The sequence below is a fragment of the Mastacembelus armatus genome, chromosome 3 (assembly GCF_900324485.2).
Source record: "Mastacembelus armatus chromosome 3, fMasArm1.2, whole genome shotgun sequence".
In the NCBI taxonomy this organism is placed as follows: Eukaryota; Metazoa; Chordata; class Actinopteri; order Synbranchiformes; family Mastacembelidae; genus Mastacembelus; species Mastacembelus armatus.
Window position 1 is genome coordinate 16905788 of NC_046635.1, and position 25115 is coordinate 16930902.

At 39.2% G+C, this 25115-nt stretch overlaps 1 protein-coding gene across 1 annotated transcript in view; it reads left to right on the plus strand.

The window, feature by feature from the left end:
* smyd3 (SET and MYND domain containing 3) overlaps nt 1–25115 on the plus strand; it is a 122567-nt gene that overhangs the window by 81164 nt on the left and 16288 nt on the right. Inside the window, exons 6-10 of the mRNA XM_026293916.1 lie at nt 6319–6386; nt 13529–13631; nt 14487–14597; nt 19415–19502; nt 23521–23695. Of these exons, the coding sequence (XP_026149701.1) occupies nt 6319–6386; nt 13529–13631; nt 14487–14597; nt 19415–19502; nt 23521–23695 (545 nt within the window). The remainder of the gene's footprint in view (nt 1–6318; nt 6387–13528; nt 13632–14486; nt 14598–19414; nt 19503–23520; nt 23696–25115) is intronic.

Sequence of the window (25115 nt, forward strand, 5' to 3'; positions counted from 1 at the left end):
GTCTTGCAGCAGTGATGGATGGGTGGGTTTTGGTTTCAATTTAATCATATCCACATCTCATTTTGTATTGACAATAAATCCAGTACTGCTTCCCATGTCTGTGTCATGATCTTTGAAAATGTTTTTTGTTCTTCATTCCCCACAGAAGATGCCATTTTGGATACAGGGAGTGTGATCTCATTTTCCATTTTCCACATCACAGGCTGCTCACCACACCCTTCGCCTGTCTTTGGATTTTTCCTTCTAGCTCTCATTCATCTCATTCACATTTCTTCCAAATTCAATCTGCAGAAATCCAGAAATGCTGTGACGGGCACAAAAATAAGTTTTTGCACTTAGAGTATTTGTGATAGATGCAGTAGTTTAGTAATTTTTTTTAGTGGGAGTGACAGCTGTATTGACAGCTGAGTTGTATTAAGAACCTGCTGTTGAGAATTTGTCCTATGTGGTACTGTGGTACATCTCTCTTTGTGAGAAGAGGAAGAAACATCCTCATGGTTACTCATGGAATTTATGTTTACACACCTGTGGAGTTACTTTACATTTTTTTAAATGCTTGACATCTGCAAAGCAGAGCTCATTTCTTATTGATTAAATCTTGAGCACATTTTTGAAAAAGCCCACTATTGTAAATATTCTGCATTTTTGTGTTTGTAGCTAATTCTTTTCTTCATCTGCCAGTTATTTTAGTGATTAATCGTTTGATCTGGAAAAATATGATAATCCGACAGAGCACAAGGTGAGATACCCAAATTGCTTTAGTGCACATATTTGTCAGTTGTGCTTAAACAACTGAAATAATCAATTATGTAGTTAATTATCTTTAATTATTTTCAAACTAGTCTAAATCCACCATGAGCAGCAGTGTAAAAAAAACTTCTATATTTGAAGAAGCAACAAGACACGTGTAGTTTGCACTTTGCAAAGTCTTTCTATCATCCATCAGCAGCATTTCTGTTTGTGGCAGTCTAGCTTAAATTGGCATCAAACATCAACAAACAGCAGGGTAGTTGTTTTTTAAGAGAATTGTTTTGCATTTATTTAGAAAGTTTTTGTTGGAGTTTTAAACTTTTGTCACAGGAAGAAGCAGGAAGAAACAAAGAAAGAGAAGAAGGATGAGGAAAGATGAAAGAGTTGTGGGAGGCAGAAAGGAACACAGGAATCAACTCATTAAATTTTTTTTTGCAATGATTCTGTAAAGCAGAGAGGCTTACTTAGAACACACCCAGATATCCAGTAAGTGTGTGCTTATGTGTGAATTTGTGATGCAGAGGCATCCACCAGCCGGCCCTGCAGATGTGGATATTTTGCTTGATTAATTCTCATCCCCTGAGAGACAGTTGGGGGGGGGGTGTCTGTGTGTGTGCGTGTGTGTGTGTGTGTGTGTGTGTGTGCGTGCGTGCTTTGCAGAAACATGCGTGTGTTTGACAGAGAGAGATCTGTGCTCAGCTTAGTGCCCTACCACTGTTGGTTTAAATTTTCTCTTCACTTCAGCATCCCTCATCCTTCCTCTCCAAACCATCCTTTCTGTTCTCTCTGCATGGCCATCCATGTATTCCTGGTGTCACTAAACAGTGCTGCATTTTCCTAATGGGTTCAAAACTGATGGAAACTGGTGTATATGCTATGTACAAAAATACATTTAGGTTTTTGCTCTTTCTGATTTACCAAGTTGGTGTGATGCCAGTTGATCAGAAAGGTTACATTGTTTTTGTTTATCATTGTAAATGTAATATTTTAGCCAACATCTGCACAATACGTAGTGCTGTGAAACAGCATTTGCCCCACTTTTCGGCATATTCGTCACACTTAAATGATTCAGATCATCAAACAAAGTTTAATATTACACAAAGATAACCCAAGTAAATACAAATTAGGCAATTGAAAAAAGCTGTCCAAACCTGCCTGACCCTACTGTATGTTAAAAAGTAATTGCCTTTCTTGCTAAATCATGAATGAACCCTGCTACTGCCAAGGTGACCGTGAGGTTGGTACCTCACACACCACATGCAAAGCCTGGGGATGATGGGCAGGATTAGGACCCAAAGGTGAAATGCAAAATAAACTTTTAACATACAGTGGTGTTGGTTTGATGCTAAATTACATTTATCTGCATTATTCACACGAAAGCCTTTTAAGTGATGTGATGGTCACAAGATGTTTGGACCCCAAAGACGTTGTGATACAGTTTTTTACAGTATACAGTACAGTGCTAAATCATGAATGAACTGTGATTTACCACATTTTTTGGAAAGCTGAGTTCAATTTCACTTGCCACACCCAGGCCTGATTCCTGCCAGACCTGTTGAATCAAGAAATCTCTGAAATACAACCTGTCTGACAAAGTGAAGCACGCTAAAAGACCTCAAAAAGCAACACATAATACTGCAATCTAAAGAAATTCAAGAACAGATGAGAAACAAAGTATTGATACATCAGTCTGGAAAGGGTTACAAAGCCATTTCTAAGGCTTTGGGACTCCAGTGAACCTGAGTGAGAGCCATTATCCACAAATGGAGAAAACAGTGGTGAACCCTCTGAGTGGCTGGCCTACCACAGTTACTCCAAAAGCACAAAGACGACTCGTCCAGGAGCTCACAAAAGAACCCAGAACAACATCTAAAGAACTGCAGGCCTCACATGCCTCAGTTGAGGTCAGAGTTTATCATTGAACAATAAGAAAGGGAATAGGCAAAAATGGCATCCATGGCAGAGTTCCAAGGTGAAAGCCACTCCTGACCAAAAAGAACACAAAGGCTTGTCTCACATTTGCCAAAAAGCATGGAACCATGAATTCTGCGCTCTGCCAGAAAATCCTGAAGGAGAATGTCCGGCTATCAGTTCAGGACCTCAAGCTCAAGTGCATTTGGACAGTGATCCAAAACACACTAGCAAGTCCACCTCTGAATGGTTTTAAAAACAAAAAAAACTAAATGAAGGTTTTGGAGTGGCCTAGTCAATGTCTGGTCTTAAATCAAATTGAGATGCTGTGACCTTAAACAACAGACTGTTCATGCTCAAAAACTAAAATAACCAGGGAGGGGGGCAAATACTTTTTCACAGCACTGAATACAATCTATCACCATAAACATGTGTACAGGGAGCATATTGCAACATTCATCACATATTCATTTCTTATTTATCACTGATGACAACAAATGAAGATGTATTACTCCTGGAATTGTTTTGGTCTAATTCCCCACAAAAATAAAGTAAATATGGGTCTAGACTCAACCATCTATGTTTTTATCTTATGGAAGTGAAACTACTAAAAACTACTACTAAAATCACATGAAAGTACTTAACTGTAATTTAATCTTAATGTATTGTCACTTGTATGTAACATAATGGTGTACCTATTTATGGGACAGGTGATAGACAGCTGAATAACAATGAAAGGACACGGTCATATGCCTTCTCCAAGTCCACAAAACACATGTGGACTGATTTGGCAAATTCCCCTGACCCCTTTAGGATCCTGGTGAGGATATAGAACTGTTGTTGTGCAGTGTTTCCACTACCAGTGCAAAAACCACATTGTTCCTCCTGAATCTGAGGTTCAACTATCAGCTGAATCAGCTCCTTTCCAATATACTGACATAGACCCCTTATAGTGGGAACACACCCTCCAATGCCCCTTCTTAACAAGAGGGATCACCACCCTGATTGGCAACTCCAGAGGTATTCTTCTCAACATCTGCGCGATATTTCCGAGGTGTGCCAGCCAGTCCAAACAGTCCCACGACATCTAGGGCCTTGAGGAACCTAGGGGGGGATCGCATCCACCCCGCCACCTTGCCACTGTGCAGCTGTTTGACTCCCTCAGTGACTTCAGAAACAGTGATGAGCGAGCTCCTCCTTAAGTTCCCCATCTCTACCTCCTCTACATAGGGCGTGTTGGTGGGTTTGAGGAGATCCTCGAAGTATTCCTCCCACCACTCAACCATATCTCAAGTAGAGGTCTGAAGCGCACCTTCTCTACTGTATACAGTGCGACTAGGGCAGCGCTTCCCCCTCGTGAGTCGGAATAACAGTTTGCCAGAATTTCCTCGAGGCTGACCAAAAGTCTTGCTTTTTGGCCTCACCAAACTCCTGGCACACCCAAGTTTTTGCCTCTGCAGCTACACATGCTGCATACTAATCTACTATTAAAAAAGCAACTAAAAAACATTAGTGTAGCTGTGTAGTGAACAACTTCATTGTGGCACCTATGTGTTTCAGCTTGTGGCCTTTGTCAAGGTCAGTGTACAGGTGTACAGGTACATGACAAAAAATACTTAAAATAAGTCTTGTACAAAATAAATTCTGAAAACAACCAGCCATACAGAGATTTCAGCCAGTGACGTATGAAAGTATGAAAATGTATGTATCATTTGTATTGTATCATGATGTATTATTATTTCTTTAATGTATCAGTATGATAGTAGTTTGAGTCACATTCTCAAATTAGCAAAAAGTGAGCAAAAATTTCTAGATTGATTATTAATAAAGCTATCCTTAGTATGATATATCATGATATATTAAATGCAGTGAAATGTCTTGAAACAGAATGTTTAACATTTCATTAAGTGGCCTTTTAGAAGCACTTACTGCTCCTTTTTAAACAGGAAGGAGTGCCAGACCTTTCCAGGTCATCAAGAATGCTAAACTTCTAAATTAGTGCGCCTTCCTTGCCTCCTGGAAACTCTGTATGTTCTTGTTGGAATGGATTATTAAAAGTTTGCGCAGTTTCTCATCCCAATTGGAAATTCCTTTCAGTTGGGCCAGATCAGACTGCTCTATTCCTATTGAGGTGGTTCCATGATGTATTTTGTTGTAGCTGGGTTGTTATTCTGATTATTACTGGAATATTACAGTCCATGTCAGTGCAGCTAGTGCTTTTCTGTGCATTCATGAGGCCACCTCTGTGGTAAATATGTTGAGTAAAAACCTCTATTTTCCATGAGATCTTGTTTTAATGATATGCGATTTCAAATAAGAAATACATTTTGCTTCTTTTATGTAAGCGACATTTGGGGATGCCACAGACAGATGTTCTCTATCGTGCTCATATTCACACCAGAACCATAACTAATCAAAATTACTATATTTGAACCTGCAGCTGTACTGCTCTCCGGTCTGAAACCGCTCGCTTTTCCCATAATTGTCCAGCAGCATTCTGAAAGTTTATAAACATGCAGTAAATGATAAACATTGTCTAATGTTTAGATTTGTGATACGATAAAATTATGTTGCAGTCATGACTTGTAGAGCTTCTCTAGTAGTTATTTGTGTTTATATAGTTAAATTGTAATGGTCATAAATGTTCTTTAATTGTAAAGTGGTCATAAAAGTAGATAAACGTAATTTCATATCCCAGAAATGAGACATTTCTTGTCATGTGCCTGTACTTCACACTGACCCTGAAGCAATTCAACAACACTGAGTACACAGTTATTGCTAAGTGGTATTAGTTGCTGGAAGATTTTTTTAAATTTTTGCCAAGTAAAGACTGCATTGTAGATACCAAAAGTAACATGGTGAAAACTTTACAGTGTTTGTTTGCAGGTCTGCAAGGCAACAATTCAATTCAATTCAATTCAGCTAGTCCAGGCTGTGTAACAAATTATCACAGCTGTTTTTTTTTTTTTTTGACATAACCATCCCAAGATAAATGGTAGAAACGGTGCTCTAATAATATAATATGCCTGGATTGTTCTGTTTCGTGCACTTTTTGCTGCATAACAGATGTTCAGCGTGTGTTTTGTTGGTATTAGCAGTTTCATTACATTAACACACTGGATGCATGATGAAAGTCATCTAAATATGGTTTAAGACATGGCATTTTACATTTTAAAAAGTTCAGCTTACCTCACACCAAATTTAGCTATTTTGATTTTTACACCCTTGCAATAAATTTATACATACACAATGTTTTCAAGGTTTCTGTAATACATGCTGTGCCTGAACTACTTAAATAACAGAGCATTTCTTTTTCTTTCATTTCATTTCTTTTTGAAAAAGAATGTCATTGTCAGAGGCCCTTGGGGAAATAAAAGCATTTTTACTTGCTCAGTTAATGAACAATGTTATAGATTTGTCTTCCATTTTCCTTTTAAATAAAGAATTATCTTGATTCAAAAATATCCATGTAATTGTACACAGTCCAGTCCCCTTTTTCTCAGAGCATGACATGTTTCAATCAAAGTGCTGTTGGTGCTTTACATATGTCAAAGATGTAAAAATGTCCAGAAGTGGTTTAGTTGTTGGTTCCCTGAAGCAATTTAACAAATAATGTCATGCTCATCTCCACATTTTTCCTCTCCTTCTCTCCTTTAGGTGACATGTAATTGCTTCACCATCAGTGATGAAGAGTTGCAAGAGATTGGAGTTGGGCTGTACCCAAGGTAATACACAGATGCACACGGACATAGACACAAAATGCAATTTGTGATACATATGTCTTTGTGATACATATGTCTATGCAGGTATGCAGCCAGTTTATATATGTCATACATATATTAAAAGCACCATTCATTTCAATCTAAATGCAGTTTTTTTAGACAGTAGCCTACCTCTATCTCTTGTAAAATAAAAATGCAGCAAAATTTTAATGTGGCTTTTGAATTACCTGCCAGATCACTGCAGCCCCAACCAGCCCCACCCATTTTTTATCTGCTTCCTTTCCCCACTTCCCTCAGTATTTTTCCGACACTTTGAAGTACGAAGAAGATGAGGAAGAGAATTTTTGTTGTGAGGCAAACACTTGAAAATGAATGTTGACAGAATGTTAAGATGCTGTTTTGATATTCTGAGCATGGGTGGGGAAGAGAGAAGCAAGGAGAAATATATGGTTTGACTCCAACTGATAAGTGATATTTGGCAATATGCGCTGTAGTCCCTGCACTGACTCCTGGGTGAATGGGATGGGATTTGACCTGTCGTTGCACATGTTAGTCTGAGACATTGCTCCACACATACACACCCCAACACACTCGCACACACATGCACGCACTGCAGGTATCCAGCCAGTTTATCTTGCCAGGGTTGAGATGTCAGATGGTCACAGTAGCAGCTAAACCATGTGTGTCTGTGTCAGTGTGTGTGATTTGTGTTATAACTCATGGTTATATGCTAAGCCAGTTTTTGCAGGAAGGTCCCCTGCCTGTTCATATTTTGGGTTGCCTAGCAACCATGGGTGTGCTAAAGAGAGGGGGATTACTCTGGTGAGGCTACACCTCCGTTCACCCCATCAGTCTGTTCATTTGTTTTTCTCTGCTGCATGTCAAAATCTCTTTTTCTCATTTGCCAGCTTTCTCCTTCTCCCATTTCCACTAAGTTCATCCCTCACTTCGTTTGCCTCTCATTCTCTTCTAATTGGGCTATTAAGAATAAAGTGTAAAATCCTATCCTCTAAGCTCTTTATCAGGAGAAATATTATTCATAGCTAGATTGGTAACACATCTTTGTTCACTTGTTGTAATCTATCCCAACCATGTACTTCAGGGCTCCAGAGACTACATTTTTTTTCTTGGTCGCACTGGTACACCTAAGATTTTTCAGGCCTGTGTCTCTGTGTGTATGAATGTATCATTATGTTTTTCCCGCCAGTTAAGGTCAGAGCGAACAACAAACAGAGTAAGGATGGGTCTTCCCCTCTGACTGGTTATGATTGACATGGTTATGATTGACCGATACATCGATGTGAGTTTGAAATCAAAACCTGAAATGAACGTTGAAATGAATGTTGAAATTGAACAACAGAGCAGTTACAACTTAGCTCAGAAGGAAATAAAGTTATACGTAGTGTTTTTTCCCAAAAATGCTGTGCTTAATGCCAATACATATACTCGACTGCAGATCTGATAGGTCAAACCTAGACTTGAGGCAACTGTACAGCCATTGGTCTCTCGTCCTACTGATAAGATTCCTAATAGGAATATAGAAACAGGAGATAGTAGCAGATGCAGAGACACATGAACAAAGAAAGCAAAAATGTATTCCTTTCATAAAGATTGGCTCACACAGCTCCTATGGTTGAGGTATGACAAAATTAACAAAGCAATGCTTATACTGTAAACAAAGCAGCCAGGCACGGCTGACATCACTTTTGCTGTTGGCACATCAATGTTCTGCATTAAGACACTAAAAAAAAAAAACAACTTTTCAAAGAAGCATATCTTATGATGTGAGTGTATGGACATCACATCTCCCCTCCCCACAGTATTTCAGTGCCAGGCTAACTACAGCAATAAGGAGGTAGAGATTATAATTAAATTTAACATTGCATACAATACTGCGAAAGAGCTGCCTTTCATTAAATTCAAATCTCAAATATTCTTAATCAAAAAGACCTGAACATGAACCTGAATTACAGTAAATATACTGTCTGAGACCTTAAAAAAAGATGTCTGTTGAAATTGCCATGGCATTTATGATTGATGGGGACACAAATGTTTCCCCAATGGAGTGTGTCATCATTAAATGTTTTTTTTTTGTCAATCACTTCTTAAGCTTGGCACTTTTTAAGTTTACTTTTAAAATAATTTATGATTTTCAATTTCATGTTTATGCTTGTTTATGTTTATATGTTGTTCAAATAAAGACAGGCATCTATGTGCACTTTCACAAGGGCACAGCATTGCAACCAATGCAATCAGTGCAACCAATGAAGAAGAGATTCAATTCAATTCAATTCAATTTTATTTGTATAGCGCCAAATCACAATACAAATCATCTCAAGGCACTTTACAAAAACTAAAACTAAAAACCCAACAATTCCCTTATGAGCAAGCACTTGGCGACAGTGGAGAGGAAAAAACTCCCTTTAACGGAAGAAAAAAACCTCCAGCAGAACCGGGCTCAGTTTGGGCGGCCATCTGCCTCGACCGGTTGGGGTGAGTGGATAGAGCAGAGAGAAAAGAACAGCAACAATAAACAACAAATAGACACTGCAAGTTGGTGGGGCCAGTAACTGCACATCAGCGATAAACAGCTCCAGGACCAGGGACACCTGCAGAAGGTACAGAGAGAGAGAGAGAGAGAGGGAGGGAGAGAGCACAAACTAGGGGAGAGAGAGAGCACAATGTTAGTAACATTCAATGGTGGAATATACATGAGGTGGGAGAGAAGGGGGGGGGGGGGGGGGGGGGTAGGGTAGGGGAGCTCAGTGCACCAATGGTCCTCGGGCAGTCTAGGCCTATAGCAGCATAACTAACTAAGGGATGGTTCAGGGTTGCCTGAAGCCAGCCCTAACTATATGCTTTGTCAAAGAGGAAGGTTTTAAGTCTAGCCTTAAAAGTACAGAGAGTGTCTGCCTCCTGAACCCAGGCTGAGAGCTGGTTCCACAGGAGAGGAGCTTGATAGCTAAAGGCTCTGCCTCCCATTCTGCTTTTGAGAACTCTGGGAACCACAAGTAGGCCTGCACTCTGAGAGCGAAGTGGTCTATTGGGATAATATGGTACTATGAGGTCTTTAAGGTATGAAGGAGCTTGATTATGAAGGGATTTGTATGTGAGAAGAAGGATTTCAAATTCTATTCTATATTTTACAGGGAGCCAATGAAGAGAAGCCAATATAGGAGAAATATGATCTCTCTTGCTAGTTCCTGTCAGGACTCTGGCTGCGGCATTCTGGATTAATTGGAGGCTTTTTATTAAGATATTAGGACATCCAGATAGTAATGAGTTACAGTAATCTAGCCTTGAGGAAACAAACGCATGGACTAGTTTTTCTGCATCATTTTGAGACAGGATGTTCCTAATTTTGGAAATGTTGCGCAGGTGAAAGAATGCAGTTCTAGAAATTTGTTTTATGTGTGAGTTAAAGGACATGTCCTGGTCAAAAATAACTCCAAGGTTTTTTACAGTAGTGCTGGAGGCCAGGGCTATGCCATCTAGAGTAGCTATAATTTTAGAAAAGTTATTTCTGAGATTTTTAGGCCCAAATATAATGACTTCTGTTTTCTCCGAGTTTAAAAGTAAAAAGTTACTGGTCATCCAAGCCTTTATGTCAGTTAGACAGGCTTGAAGTCTGGTTAACTGGTTTGTGTTAACAGGTTTAATAGATAGATATAACTGAGTGTCATCTGCATAGCAGTGGTAATTAATAGAGTGCTTCCTAATGATATATCCTAAAGGAAGCATGTACAGGGTGAACAGAATCGGTCCTAGCACAGAACCTTGTGGAACTCCATAACTAACTTTTGTTCGTGTGGAAGCTTCATCATGGACATGAACAAACTGGAATCTGTCCGATAAATAGGATTGGAACCACTTTAACGCTGTTCCTCTGATACCAATCACATGCTCCAGTCTCTGTAATAAGATGTTGTGGTCAATGGTGTCGAATGCTGCACTAAGGTCTAGGAGGACAAGTATCGAAACAAGTCCATTATCTGAGGCTAAGAGAAGATCGTTGGTAACTTTCAACAGTGCTGTTTCTGTACTATGATGTGCTCTAAATCCTGATTGGAAATCTTCAAATAGTTCATTCCTGTGTAAGTGGTCTGATAGCTGCTTAGCAACAGCTTTTTCTAGGATTTTAGAAATAAATGGCAGGTTGGATATTGGTCTATAATTAGCCAAGACACCTGGATCAAGACTAGGCTTTTTGAGTAAAGGTTTGATTACTGCAGTCTTAAAGGCCTGTGGTACGTAGCCTGATACTAGAGATAAATTTACCAAGTCCAATAAAGATGAGTTCATTAATGGCAGGGTGCCTTTAAGCAGTCTAGTCAGGATGGGGTCCAAGAGACACGTTGATGATTTCGATGAAGCAACTACTGATGTAAATTCAGAGAGATCTATAGGAGAGAAGCAGTCTAAACATAACTGAGGTCCTACAGATGATTCAAGAGCTACTGTAGTAAAAGATTCATTTATTGCAGGTATAGGAAGCATCTGCTGAATTTTATCTCTAATAGTTGTGATTTTATTTGTAAAGAAACTCATAAATTCATCACTGCTGAGAGCTAAGGGAACACTGGGCTCAACGGAGCTGTGACTTTTTGTCAGCCTGGCTACAGTGCTGAAAAGAAACCTGGGATTGTTCTTATTTTCCTCTATTAGTGATGAATAGTATGCAGTTCTGGCTTTACGGAGAGCTTTTTTATATGTTAGTAGACTGTTTTTCCAGGCTAGAAAAATTTCCTCTAAGTTTGTGGAACGCCACTTCCTTTCCAGCCTTCGTGATGCCTGCTTTAAGGTACGAACATGTAAATTATACCATGGGGCTAGTCTTCTCTGAATCACTAACTTCTTTTTCAGAGGGGCTACAGAATCAAGCGTTTCACGCAGTGAGGTTACAGCGCTGTCAACAACATGATCAATTTGGTAGGGAGTAGGATTAAGGCAGCTGCCCTCCATTATGTTTATACTTGGCATAGATGCAAATAAAGATGGAATCATTTTCTTAAATTTATTAACAGCGTTGTCGGATAAACATCTGCTGTAGTGGAATTTTCTTCCAGACGCTGCATGATCCATCATTTTAAATTCGAAAGTTATTAAAGAATGATCTGACAAAACAGGATTTGGGGGGAAAATTATTAGATGTTCAATTTCGATGCCATAGGTCAGAACAAGATCAAGGGTGTGATTAAAACAGTGGGTGGGTTTATTAACGTTTTGAATGAAACCAATTGAATCTAATATAGAATTAAATGCAATGCTGAGGCTGTTATTTTCAACATCTACATGAATGTTAAAATCTCCCACTATAATGACTTTATCTGATCTAAGCACTAAATCAGACAGGAAGTCAGGGAATTCAGTTAAAAACTCTGAGTAAGGAACAGGTGGACGGTACAAAATGACAAGTAGAACTGGTTTTTGTGTTTTCCAGTTTGTATGTGAGAGACTAAGAGTGAGGCTCTCAAATGAGTTATAACTGTTCTGAGGATGAAAGTTTAATAATAAGTTTGACTGGAAGATTGCAGCTACTCCTCCACCTCGACCTGTGCTTCGAGGAACATGATAATTTTTATGACTGAGGGGGGTTGATTCATTCAGACTGACATATTCATCCTGCTGTAACCAGGTTTCAGTAAGATAAAGTAGGTCAATTTGGTGATCAGTTATCAAATCATTTACTAACAGAGATTTAGAAGAAAGGGACCTAATATTTAATAATCCACATTTGACAGTTCTGTTTTTCTGTTCAATAAGAGGAGTGGTCTTAATTTTTATTAAGTTTTTATGAATAACTCCTCTTCTGTTAACTTCTGATTTGTTTGATTTATATGTTCGAGGGGCAGACACAGTCTCTATGTGGTTTGAAGGGGGCGGCGGCTCTAAGGAAACTGCAGAGAAGCGTTTTAGACTGAGTCTCTGCATCCCGGTCCCCACCCTGGATTGTCAGGCTTTATTAGGATTAGCTGACAATATGATACAAAGACCTGAGGGATGTTTATAGCACACCATTCAAATGTGTTATGCAATGAGAGCTTCTGTCTGTCTTGTTTGGTAAGTCAGTTCCTCTGAAGACCGTCACTTTCAACAAGGAAAACTCTTCCTGTAGCAGGTGTATTAAAATCATATATTTCGGTCAGGCAGGTCATTTCTATTCAGTTTGTTCTGTGCATTACTGTTGCTAACTTTATGTTTTAGAATGAAGCATAAACAGGCATTGATTAATTAACAGAGTCATCAAGATACATACAACAATGAGAAAAAAAAGAAAGCATTAAACCTTTCTCTCATTAAATAACATTTCAATTTAAGATCAATATTCCCGTACAGTCTTACACTTACACCCATGTGATGTTTCACTCAGATAGTCACAGTTAGTGTGAGCAGATATTTGTTAATGTGAGACGTGATTTCGTTAATTAATCTAATTTGTATGCTAATGAGCTGCTCACCATCAGATGAAAGCATGATTTGGAGGGCTTGATTTCTAGTTGATATTCAACTTGCAACTTCTCCACTGTAGAACAAAGCCAGAAGGAAACTGATGCTTTCACAAAGGCTCAGTACACACACACCCATCTTTCTCTCACACCCATTGTTTTGCTGTGTAAATATTATAAACAAGAGCAGCAGTAATGAAGAGGGTCATAAAAACAAACAAACCAGTAATGAGTAATAATTTGTCTCAGCCTTTATCATGTGCTGTTTGTCTTCTCTACTTATTTAGTGTGCTGTAGATGTATTGTAATAAACAAGTATCACTTGAAAAGACAAGATGCCTTATCTTTGTGGTTTGAAGAAACTCACACACATATTAGCACACTGAATTTGCCAGTAACAGTTTGTAAAATGAATTTGAAAGTTAAATATAATTTTCGCTCTTTCCATCGCCTCCCACTCCTCTTTATCTTTTCCTCATTTTTCCCCATTCCTACTTTTTCTCTGGTCTGCTGTTTATCTTTCTGTCCCTCTCTCTTTCTCCTTCCCTTTCTCTCCACATTCTTGACTTTGCTGCATTCCCTTCACTGTGCGCTTCACTATCTCTTCCCTTTTTCCTTTCCCTTCACTTTTTCTTTTTCCACCCTCTGGCACATTCTCTACTTCATATCCCTCATCATCTTGTTTGCTCTCTCTCCCAGTCTATCTCTGTTAAACCATGACTGTAGGCCAAACTGTGTGATGGTGTTTGAGGGACCCAAACTAAAGCTCAGAGCTGTTCGCGATATTAACCCTGAAGAGGAGGTACAGTATGAACAAAATTAAAAAAAATAAATAAATACTCACACTGCATCAGCACAACGTTAAATGCATACAGTACTAGGGCTGTTTTATTGACTGTGATAGTCCCTCTGCTTTTATGGCCATATTGTTTATGAGTAATGTTTATTGAATATTTTTTAGTTGCTGTTGTTACAGATAGAGGAGCTGAGGCCCTAAGGCCAACCTAAATGACATATAATCAGAACCTTTTCACTGGACACACCATCACTGCATTTATTGTGTGCATTTAATTGTAAATTTATTACCGGTAATAAATGCAACATTGTTATTAAGGCATTATGAAAATGTGTAGCCATGTATAATATCACTACAACACAAACAGGATGACTCCTCCATATTTCATCATCCTTTCTTGACTATATGTAATGAGATCCACACAATCTGGACTACGACACACACAGCGTATTGCTTACACAAATTAAATTCCAAATAGACTAAGCAACATAAATGTAGCAATGTAATATATTGATCAGGCATAAAATTAAAACAACTGACAGGTTGAATATCTAGTTACTAGTGCACCTGTCAAGGGCTGGAATATATTAAGCAACAAATGAACAGTCAGCATTTACATTTTTAGGCTGGGCTCAAGTGCACCACAAACACATACACCATGAGAGTGGCTCAAATAAAAAGGCTTTATTTATATCAGGAGAAATATTAGGTCTGGTAGAGGGTCAGAACTGTTTTAGTGGCATGAGGGGCACCAGCATATTATTAGGCAGGTGGTTGTAATCTTGTGGCTGATCAATGTTCATCAAAAAGGCAAAATAAAATTTAAACTTCCACATCTAAAACTAAGCTCTCTGTGTGCAGCTCACAATAAGTTACATCGAGACATTGTCACTGACTGAAGATCGACAGAAACAATTGGAGGATCAGTACCATTTCACCTGCCACTGCCAGCAATGTGACACACGAGACAAAGTAAGGCACACATGAATTACACACATGCAATATGAAAAACTGCAAATAAAAACTCCTGTGGTTAAAACTCCATTCAATACTGCAATGAAAGTAAAGGAATATCCTATTGATTCATGTTCACACCCTATTAATGTCATTATCACCTTGGCCAAAGGTGTGCATGTAAGCATAATTAAATTTATCAATTTACACAGTCACACACACACTTTTGTTTTTAAACAGTGTAAAGCTTTAAATGACCAGAGGTTTAAATACACAACTTCTATCGTGCCTTTGTTGTCTTAGACACTGCATTGGTGTGTAATACATTACAATATACCCTTTCCTGTCCTCTCTTCAGTTTCCTCTTTTACTCTCACTTTTTGACTTAAATGTTGCTGTCCCCCTCTTCCTCTCTATCACTCTGACATGCTCTGCCTCTTCACTTCCCTTTCTGACTACCTACTAAAAAGTGAGAAAAATTCGTCTCTTTTCTGTCCATCTTAATCCTCTCCACCTTTCTTCTTCATTGTCCCTCTCTCTTTCTCTGTCTATATGTTTTCATGTTTTTTCTCTACCTTCCTTGCCTCTAACTTTGTTCTCCATAAACTGTATCTGAAACTTTGTTCTTACCATACCACACCACAGCAGAACTCAAAACTGTGTGATTGAAATAGAGGTAAGGTTGAGCACTCCACTTGTTCTCTTGGACAATGACATTTATTTTATTCATCCCACCGTATTCATCCCATATGACACACACACACACACCCCGCTGTCCTGTTAATCTTTAGGTGGTTTAGGTGGTGTCTGGCAAATGATGTGGACTTCATAAACAATTGGGTCACTTTCTGGGGAAAACCTAGTCTGATAGTAAGGCACCCATTTTGATGGTGCAATTCTCATCTCTAGAAATTTTTTGGCCAACTTAAAGTCTGACAATCCAGAGTGGGCACCAGCATGCAGAGACTTAGTGTCTCTGCTGTTTCCTTAGGCTGTCACCCCCCCCCAAAAAAAACCCCATAGAGACTTTGTCTGCTCCTCGACCATCCAAGTTACAGTGGGTACGGAAAGTATTCAGACCCCTTTAAATTTTTCACTCTTTGTGTCATTGCAGCCATTTGCCAAAATCAAAAAAGTTCATTTTATTTCTCATTAATGTACACTCAGCACCCCATCTTGACAGGAAAAAACAGAAATGTAGAAATTTTTGAAAATTTATTAAAAAAGAAAAACTGAAATATCACATGGTCATAAGTATTCAGACCCTGTGCTCAGTATTGAGTAGAAGCACCCTTTTGAGCTAGTACAGCCATGAGTATTCTTGGGAATGATGCAAGTTTTTCACACCTGGATTTGGGGATCCTCCGCCATTCTTCCTTGCAGATCCTCTCCAGTTCTGTCAGGTTGGATGGTGAACATTGTTGGACAGCCATTTTCAAGTCTCTCCAGAGATGCTCAATTGGGTTTAATTCAAGGCTCGGGCTGGGCCAGTCAGAGAGTTGTTCTGAAGCCACTCCATTGTTATTTTAGCTGTGTGCTTAGGGTCATTATCCTGTTGAAAGATGAACCTTCGGCCCAGTCTGAGGTCCTGAGCACTCTGGAAGAGGTTTTCTTCCAGGATATCTCTGTACTTGGCCGCATTCATCTTTCCTTCAATTGCAACCAGTCGTCCTGTCCCTGCAGCTGAAAAACACCCCCACAACATGATGCTCCCACCACCATGTTTCACTGTAGGGATTGTATTGGGCAGGTGATGAGCAGTGCCTGTTTTTCTCCACACATACCGCTTAGAATTAACACCAAAAAGTTCAATCTTGGTCTCATCAGACCAGAGAATCTTATTTCTCATGGTCTGGGAGTCCTTCATGTGTCTTTTGGCAAACTCTATGCAGGCTTTCATGTGTCTTGCACTGAGGAGAGGCTTCCGTCGGGCCACTCTGCCATAAAGCCCCAACTGGTGGAGGGCTGCAGTGATAGTTGACTTTGTGGAACTTTCTCCCATCTCCCTACTGCATCTCTGGAGCTCAGCCACAGTGATCTTTGGGTTCTTCTTTACCTCTCTCACCAAGGCTCTTCTCCCACGATTGCTCAGTTTGGCTGGACGGCCAGGTCTAGGAAGAGTTCTGGTCGTCCTAAACTTTTTCCATTTGAGGATTATGGAGGCCACTGTGCTCTTAGGAACCTTGAGTGCTGCAGAAATTCTTTTGTAACCCTGGCCAGATCTGTGCCTTGCCACAATTCTGTCTCTGAGCTCCTTGGGCAGTTCCTTCGACCCCATGATTCTCATTTGCTCTGACATGCACTGTGAGCTGTAAGGTCTTATATAGACAGGTGTGTGCCTTTCCTAATCAAGTCCAATCAGTTTAATTAAACTCAGCTGGACTCCAATGAAGGAGCAGAACCATCTCAAGGAGGATGAGAAGAAATGGACAGCATGTGAGTTAAATATGAGTGTCACTGCAAAGGGTCTGAATACTTATGACCATGTGATATTTCAGTTTTTCTTTTTTAATAAATTTGCAAAAATTTCTACATTTCTGTTTTTTTCTGTCAAGATGGGGTGCTGAGTGTACATTAATGAGAAATAAAATGAACTTTTTTGATTTTGGCAAATGGCTGCAATGACACAAAGAGTGAAAAATTTAAAGGGGTCTGAATACTTTCCGTACCCACTGTATATACAATGTATTCAGAAAATATTCAGACCCCATTTACATTTTTCTGTTCTGTTATGTTGCAGCCTGATACTACAATAGTTTAAAATAATTTTTTCTCATTAATCTAAACTCACATTTACTAAAGTGTTCAGACCCTATGCAACAACGAGAAAATTAGCTCAGGCACTTCCCATTTCTCTTGAGCTTTGCTGGGATGATTCTACACCTTGATTAGAGTCCACCTATGGTAAATTAAATTGACTGGACATGATGTGGAAAAGCACACACCACAAGGCCTCACAGCAGGCAATGCATATCAGAACAAAAATCAAGCCATGGGGTCAAAGGAACTGCCTGCAGAGCTCAGAGACAGGCTTACTGATAGACACAGAGCTGGGGAAGGCTGCAAAAAATGTTTGACTGTTTGGTCGCAATTCTAAATGTTATGTCTGGAGGAAACCAGGCACCTCTCATCAGCTGCCCAATACCATGTCAGCAGTAGAGCATGGTGGTGTTAGCATCATGCTTTGGGGGGTGTTTTTCAGCAGCAGGAACTGAGAGACTGGTCAGGGTTGAAGGAAAGCGGAATGGAGCAAAGTACAAAGATATCCTCAATGAAAACCTGTTCCCCAGCACTCAGGACCTCAGACTGGGCTAAAGGTTCACCTTCCAACACGGCCCTAACAAACAGCCAAGACAAAACAGGAGTGGCTTAGGGGCAGCTCTGTGAATGTCCTAGAGTGGCCCAGCCAGAGCCCTGACTTGAACCCTGTCGAACATCTCTGGACAGACCTGAAAATGGCTGTCCATTGACTGTCCCCATCCAACCTGACAGAGCTTGAGAGGATTTGCAAAGAGGAATGGCAGAAAATCCCCCAATCCAGGTGTGCAAATCTTCTTATATCATACCCAAAAAGACTTGAGCTGTAATTGTTGGTAAAGGTGCTTCTACTAAATACTGAGAAAAGGGTCTGAATACTGAGATATTTCAGTTTTTTGGTTTGTGAGTGTAGATTAAAGAGAAAAAATGAATTTAAACAATTGTAGTATGAGACTGCAATATAACAAAACTGAACAATGTGAAGGTTTTCTGAATACTTTCTCAATGCACTATAAATCAGAATTTAACCAAAGAGGAGTTATTGACAAAAACATAAGAAAAATTAAGACTACTCCTCTTACTGAAAAGAAAAAAAGAACTTAAATATGAATTATTAAATATCAGGTCTATCACTTTTGTCTTAATCCAAATTGACTTTGTCTTACCTGGCTACAGCAGAATGAATATGTCAGTCTAAATGAATCAACCCCCCTTAGTCATAAAAATTGTCATATTCCTTGAAAGACAGGCCCGAGGTGGGGGACTAGCCACAACAATAAATAATAATAGTCTCAGCACTGTGTTTAATTCATTATTAGATTCAATTGGTTTCTCTCAAAATGTAAATAAAACCAACCGCTGTTTTAATCACACCCTTGTATTTTGCTCTGACATAATAGCATTGAAATTGAACATTTCTTAGTATTGCCCCAAAATCCTCTTTTCTCTGACTATATTTTAATAAGTTGTCAGTTTAAAATAATGAATCATGCAGTGTTTGGGAGAAAATTCTGCTACAGCAGATGTTTGTCTGACAATGCTGTTAATAAATCTGAGGAAATTATTTCATTTTTATTTACTTCTATGTCATGCTCCAACACAGATGAGGAGAGCTGCCTCAACCCTATTCCCTACCAAGTTGATTATCTTGTTGACAGTGCTGTAGAGCCTCTGCATAAACACTTGATACTGTGGCCCCTCTGAAAAAGAAGGTAGTAAATCAGAGGAGACTAGCTCCATGGTACAGTTCACACATCTGTACCTTAAAGCAGTGTGTATATATTCTAGCACTGTTCTTTTGTTCTCTGTGTGTGCAAACAAAATGCAAACAAAACAAGAACAAATGTTTTAATAATAAATGCATATTTTGTGTTTAATCTTAACAACCAAGCATATAAGTGTGTGTAACACCTGTACACTCACTCCAAAGCCAGAAACATATTCAATGATGTTTCGATCAATTTTGTCAGGTCACAATCTTACAAAATATCCTAAAATCCCTAAATGGATTGAAACTGCCACACTCTGTTCTTTGTGCCTACATGTAGATCAAATATGTCTTGTCCTCTCTTTACTAGGATGGACTCATGGTGCTTGGTGAAGAAGCAGCATGGCATCAGTTGAAGGAGGCTCTTCCCAGACTGGAAGGATTGAAAGCAGAGTCAAGTATCCTTTATGTTCATGATCCACTACAGTCAGTGGACACTAAGCATTGCAATTATCCATCATTAAATATCATCATGGAATATCCATCATGGAATGGTGATTCCATGTAAACCAGGCTTCTCCAGTGCTCACATTCCACTGTGCATTATGATGTGGCTGATAAAAATGTTTAACAATTGAATTCAATTCTATTCTATTTGTATAGCGCCAAATCACAATACAAATCATCTCAAGGCACTTTAAAAATACAAAAAACCCAACAAATCCCGTATGAGCAGCACTTGGTGACAGTGGAGAGGAAAAACTCCCTTTAACGGAAGAAAAAACCTCCATCAGAACCGGGCTCACTTTGGGCGGCCATCTGCCTCGACCGGTTGGGGTGAGTGGATAGAGGAGAGAGAAAAGAACGGCAACAATAAACAACAAATAGACACTGCAGGTTGGTGGGGCCAGTAACTGCACATCAGCAATATACAGCACCAGGACCAGGGACACTAGCAGAAGGTACAGAGAGAGAGAGCACAAACTAGGGGAGAGAGAGAGCACAAGGTTAGTGACATTCAGTGGTGGAATATACATATGAGGGGGGAGGAGAGGAGGAGAAGGGAAGGGAGGGGAGGGGTAGGGTAGGGGAGCTCAGTGCACCAATGGTCCTTGGGTAGCCTAGGCCTGTAGCAGCATAACTAAGAGATGGTTCAGGGTGACCTGAAGCCAGCCGTAACTATACGCTTTCTCAAAAAGGAAGGTTTTAAGTCTACCCTTAAAAGTACAGAGAGTGTCTGCCTCCTGAACCCAGACTGTGAGCTGGTTCTACAGGAGACGAGCTTGATAGCTAAAGGCTCTGCCTCCCATTCTGCTTTTGGAAACTCTGGGAACCACAAGTAGACCTGCACTCTGAGAGCAAAGTGGTCTATTGGGATAATATGGTACTATGAGGTCTTTAAGGTATGAAGGAGCTTGATCATGAAGGGATTTGTATGTGAAAAGAGGGATTTTAAATTCTATTCTGTATTTTACAGGGAGCCAATGAAGAGAAGCTAATATAGGAGAAGTATGATCTCTCTTGCTAGTTCCTGTCAGGACTCTGGCTGGATAATGAGTTACAGTAATTTAGCCTTGAGGTAACAAATGCATGGACTAGTTTTTCTGCATCATTTTGAGACAGGATGTTCCTAATTTTGGCAATGTTGCGCAGGTGAAAGAATGTAGTTCTAGAGATTTGTTTTATGTGTGAGTTAAAGGACATGTCCTGGTCAAAAATAACTCCAAGGTTTTTCACAGGAGTGCTGGAGGCCAGGTCTATGCCATCTAAAGTAGGTATAATTTTAGAAAAGCTATTTCTGAGGTTTTTAGGCCCAAATACAATAACTTCTGTTTTCTCTGAATTTAAAAGTAGAAAGTTACTGGTCATCCAGGCCTTTATGTCAGTTAGACACGCTTGAAGTCTGGTTAACTGGTTTGTGTTAACAGGTTTCATAGATAGATACAGCTGAGTGTCATCTTCATAGCAGTGGTAATTAATAGAGTGCTTCCTAATGACATTTACTAAGTCTAATAAAGATGAGTTAATTAATGGCAGGGTGTCTTTAAGCAGTCTAGTCGGGATGGGGTCTAAGAGACACGATTTAGATGAAGCAATTACTGATGTAAATTCAGAGAGATCTATGGGAGAGAAGCAGTCTAAACATAACTGAGGTCTTACAGATGATTCAAGAGCTACTGTAGTAGAAGATTCATTTATTGCAGGTATAGGAAGCATCTGATGAATTTTATCTCTAATAGTTGTGATTTTATTTGTAAAGAAACTCATACATTCATCACTGCTGAGAGCTAAGGGAACACTGGGCTCAACAGAGCTGTGACTTCTTGTCAGCCTGGCTACAGTGCTGAAAAGAAACCTGGGATTGTTCTTATTTTCCTCTATTAGTGATGAATAGTATGCAGTTCTGGCTTTACGGAGAGCTTTTTTATATTTTAATAGACTATTTTTCCAGGCTAGATAAAATTCCTCTAAATTTGTGGAACGCCACTTCCTTTCCAGCCTTCGTGATGCCTGCTTTAAGGTACGAATATGTAAATTATACCATGGGGCTAATCTCCTCTGATTCACTAACTTCTTTTTTAGAGGGACCACAGTATCAAGCGTTTCACGCAGTGAGGTTACAGCAGTGTCAACAATATGATCAGTTTGGTAGGGAGTAGGATTGAGGCAACTGACCTCCACTTACAGATGTAAATAAAGATGGAATCATTTTCTTAAATTTATTAACAGCGTAGTCAGATAAAGATCTACTGTAGTGGAATTTTCTTCCAAATGCTGCATGATCCATCATTTTAAATTCAAAAGTTATTAAAGAATGATCTAATAAAATAGGATTTTGGGGAAAAACTATTGTTCAATTTTCGATGCCATAGGACAGAACAAGATCAAGGGTGTGATTGAAACAGTGGGTGGGTTTATTAACATTTTGAGTGAAACCAGTTGAATCTAATATAGAATTAAATGCAGTGCTGAGACTATTACTATCAACATCTGCATGAATGTTAAAATCTCCCACTATAATGACTTTAACTGAACTAAGCACTAAATCAGACAGGAAGTCTGGAAATTCAGTTAAAAACTCTGAGTAAGGGACAGGTGGACGGTACACTATGACAAGTAGAACTGGTTTTTGTGTTTTCCAGTTTGGATGTGAGAGACTAAAAGTGAGGCTCTCAAATGAGTCATAACTGTTCTGAGGATGAAAGTTTAATAATAAGTTTGAGTGGAAGATTGCAGTTACTCCTCCACCTCGACCTGTGCTTCGAGGAACATGACAATTTCAGGCCTTGAATGATGTTATCGTAACAGATGGCATTGAAAAAATAACGAATCGAGGTGTTCATCTTGTATTGAATGTATGAATGAATTGATTGTATCACAAACGCACACATCAGGCATGGTAACTAAGTGATTTTAACAACTGATAAGAACCTCAAATATATTCCATAAGCATGAACAGGATGTTTTAGCTATATGTCATAAGCTCTGCAGCATAAACACCTGGCGTTAGGATTTTACTGTTAGTGTGATGAGTACCCACACTTAAAATCCTACCTCCATGGTCATCAACATCATGGGCTCAGAAAACAAATGTGGGGAAAAATATTATTAATTGAGAGTAAGGTAAGACATCCATTTAGCTAACATTAGGTTAAACTCCTGACCAGCAAAGTTACTAATAGCCTAGCTTTACCATCCAGTTATTGTCACATGCTCTGACAGAAACAGCTTAGTCTGCGTATGGTTTGCTATAAGGTTAGTCCTATAGTTCTCATACAGTCATCCTATACCCCTGTTATAGTCATCCTATAGCTCTGTTACAGTTGTCCTTCAATTCTATTATAGTTGTCCTTTAACTCTGTTACAGTCATGCTACAGTTCTGTTGTAGTCATCTTATAGTTCTGTTACAGTTGTCCATAAGTCTCTTATAGTCATCCTTCAGTTCTGTTACAGTTGTCCTTTAATTCTGTTACTGTCATGCTATAGCTCTGTTATAGTTTTCCTTTAGCTCTCTTACAGTCATCCTTCAGCTCTGTTATAGTCATCCTATATCCCTTTTATATTCATCCTATAGCTCTCTTACAGTTGTCCTATAGCCCTGTTATAGTCGTCCTTCAGGTCTGTTATAGTCATCCTGTAGCTCTGTTACAGTCGTCCTATAATTCTTTCAGTTGTCGAATAGCTGTGTTGTAGTCGTCCTACAGCTCTCTAATATTCGTCCTATAGCTCTGTTATACCCTATGAGAGTTTAACACAAAGGAAGGAGAAAGCAAGAGAGATATGAAGAGGAAGAACAAATATAGCACCCTGACAGACATGGAACAGTGAAATAAATCATTTATACAACAAACAAAAAAATGTCTTCATAAATACATTACCAAAGATTCTTTTTAGCAGATATAAGTGTGTAGCTTTTGTTTTCATATTTTTGGTTTTCCATTATAAATGTCATTCCTCCTTAAGTCGTCTTCCAGATTGGCAAGCACTGTTAAAGAGCTGTAGTCATTTGTTGTCAACTGTTGGTAGCAATGTGCCTGATGAAAATCTCTACAAGCTCAGAATGACAGACATGGCTTTAGATGCCTCCATTTACCAAGGACACTGGGAGGAAGCTATGAGATATGGGGAGAAGACACTTCCAGTATACAGGTAAGTCACTGTGTGGTTGGCTCAGTTAGGGCATAAACAGTTGTGCTCATAAGGTCAAATACCCTGGCAGAATTTGTGAAATATTGTCCATTTTTCAAAAACTCTGATCGATTGTGCAAAAAAACTTTTCTTTCTTTCAGGGTTAGGTCAGGAAACTATTTATTATTATACAGTTGTGTTTGCTCATTTTAAACCATAATGACAAGTGGAACCATCCAAATGGCTACATCCCCTTGAAGTTTTGGCCTGATAATACAGTGTACACATGCAGGTTTAAATGGCTAATAAGAGTAACTGTCCACATCTGTGACCTGTTTGCTTGTAATTATGGTCTATGTATAAAACGTCAGTGAGTCCCTGGGCTCTTGACAGACTTCTGCACATTTCATCCAGTGCTGCACTGACTTTGCTGAATTCTGAGCCATGGGGAAAGCAACAGAATTGTCCAAGGACCTGTGAGAGAAAGTAGTTTAACTTTATAAAATAGTAAAATGATAAAAAGATATCCAAAGATTTAAGAATGCTAATCAGTAGTATTCAAACTCTGATGAATTGGAAAATAAGAGGTTCGGATGATACCAGGCCATGTTCAGGTGGACCAACAAAAATTTCAGCCATAACTGCCAGGAAAATTGTTTGGGATGCAAAGAAAAACCCACAAATAACTTCAGCTGACATACTTCTTTACAGAAAAGTGATGTGGCTGTTTCAAGGAGGCACTTGAAGAAAAATTGGCTGCACGGTCGAGTTGCTAGAAGAAAGCCATTCTTGTGCCAATGCCACAAAAGAGCCCGCTAACAATATGCCAAACAGCACCTAGACAAGATTCAAAGCTCCTGGAAAAAAGTCATTAGGAGTGACGAGACCAAAATTGACCTTTATGGTTACAACTATAAACGCTATGTTTGGAGAGAAGTCAACAAGGCTTGTGATGAAAAGCACACCATCCCTACTGTGAAGCATGGAGGTGGATCTCTGATGTTTTGGGGGTGTGTGAGCTACAATGGCACAGGGAAGTTGGTCAAAAGTGATGGCAAGATGAATGTTATCAGAAAATACTGTAAGATAATTTGCATTCATTAGCCCAGAAGTTGCACATGGGACACACTTGAACATTCCAACATGACAATGATCCAAAACACAAAGCCAAGTTGACATGCCATTGGCTACAGGAGAAAAAAGTGAAGGTGCTCCTGACCTCAATATCATTGAGCCACTTTGGGGAGATCTCAAACATGCAGTTCATGCAAGACATCCCAAGAAGCACCTGGGGGCTTTTTGCCAAGAAGAATGGGGAGCTTTAACATCTGATAAAATAAAGGCAATACACAGTATTAAAAATTAAGAGTATGCAAACTTTTGAAGCGGGACAATCTCTGTATTTTCTTTAATGTTATGTTTTGTTTCATGATGATGCTAT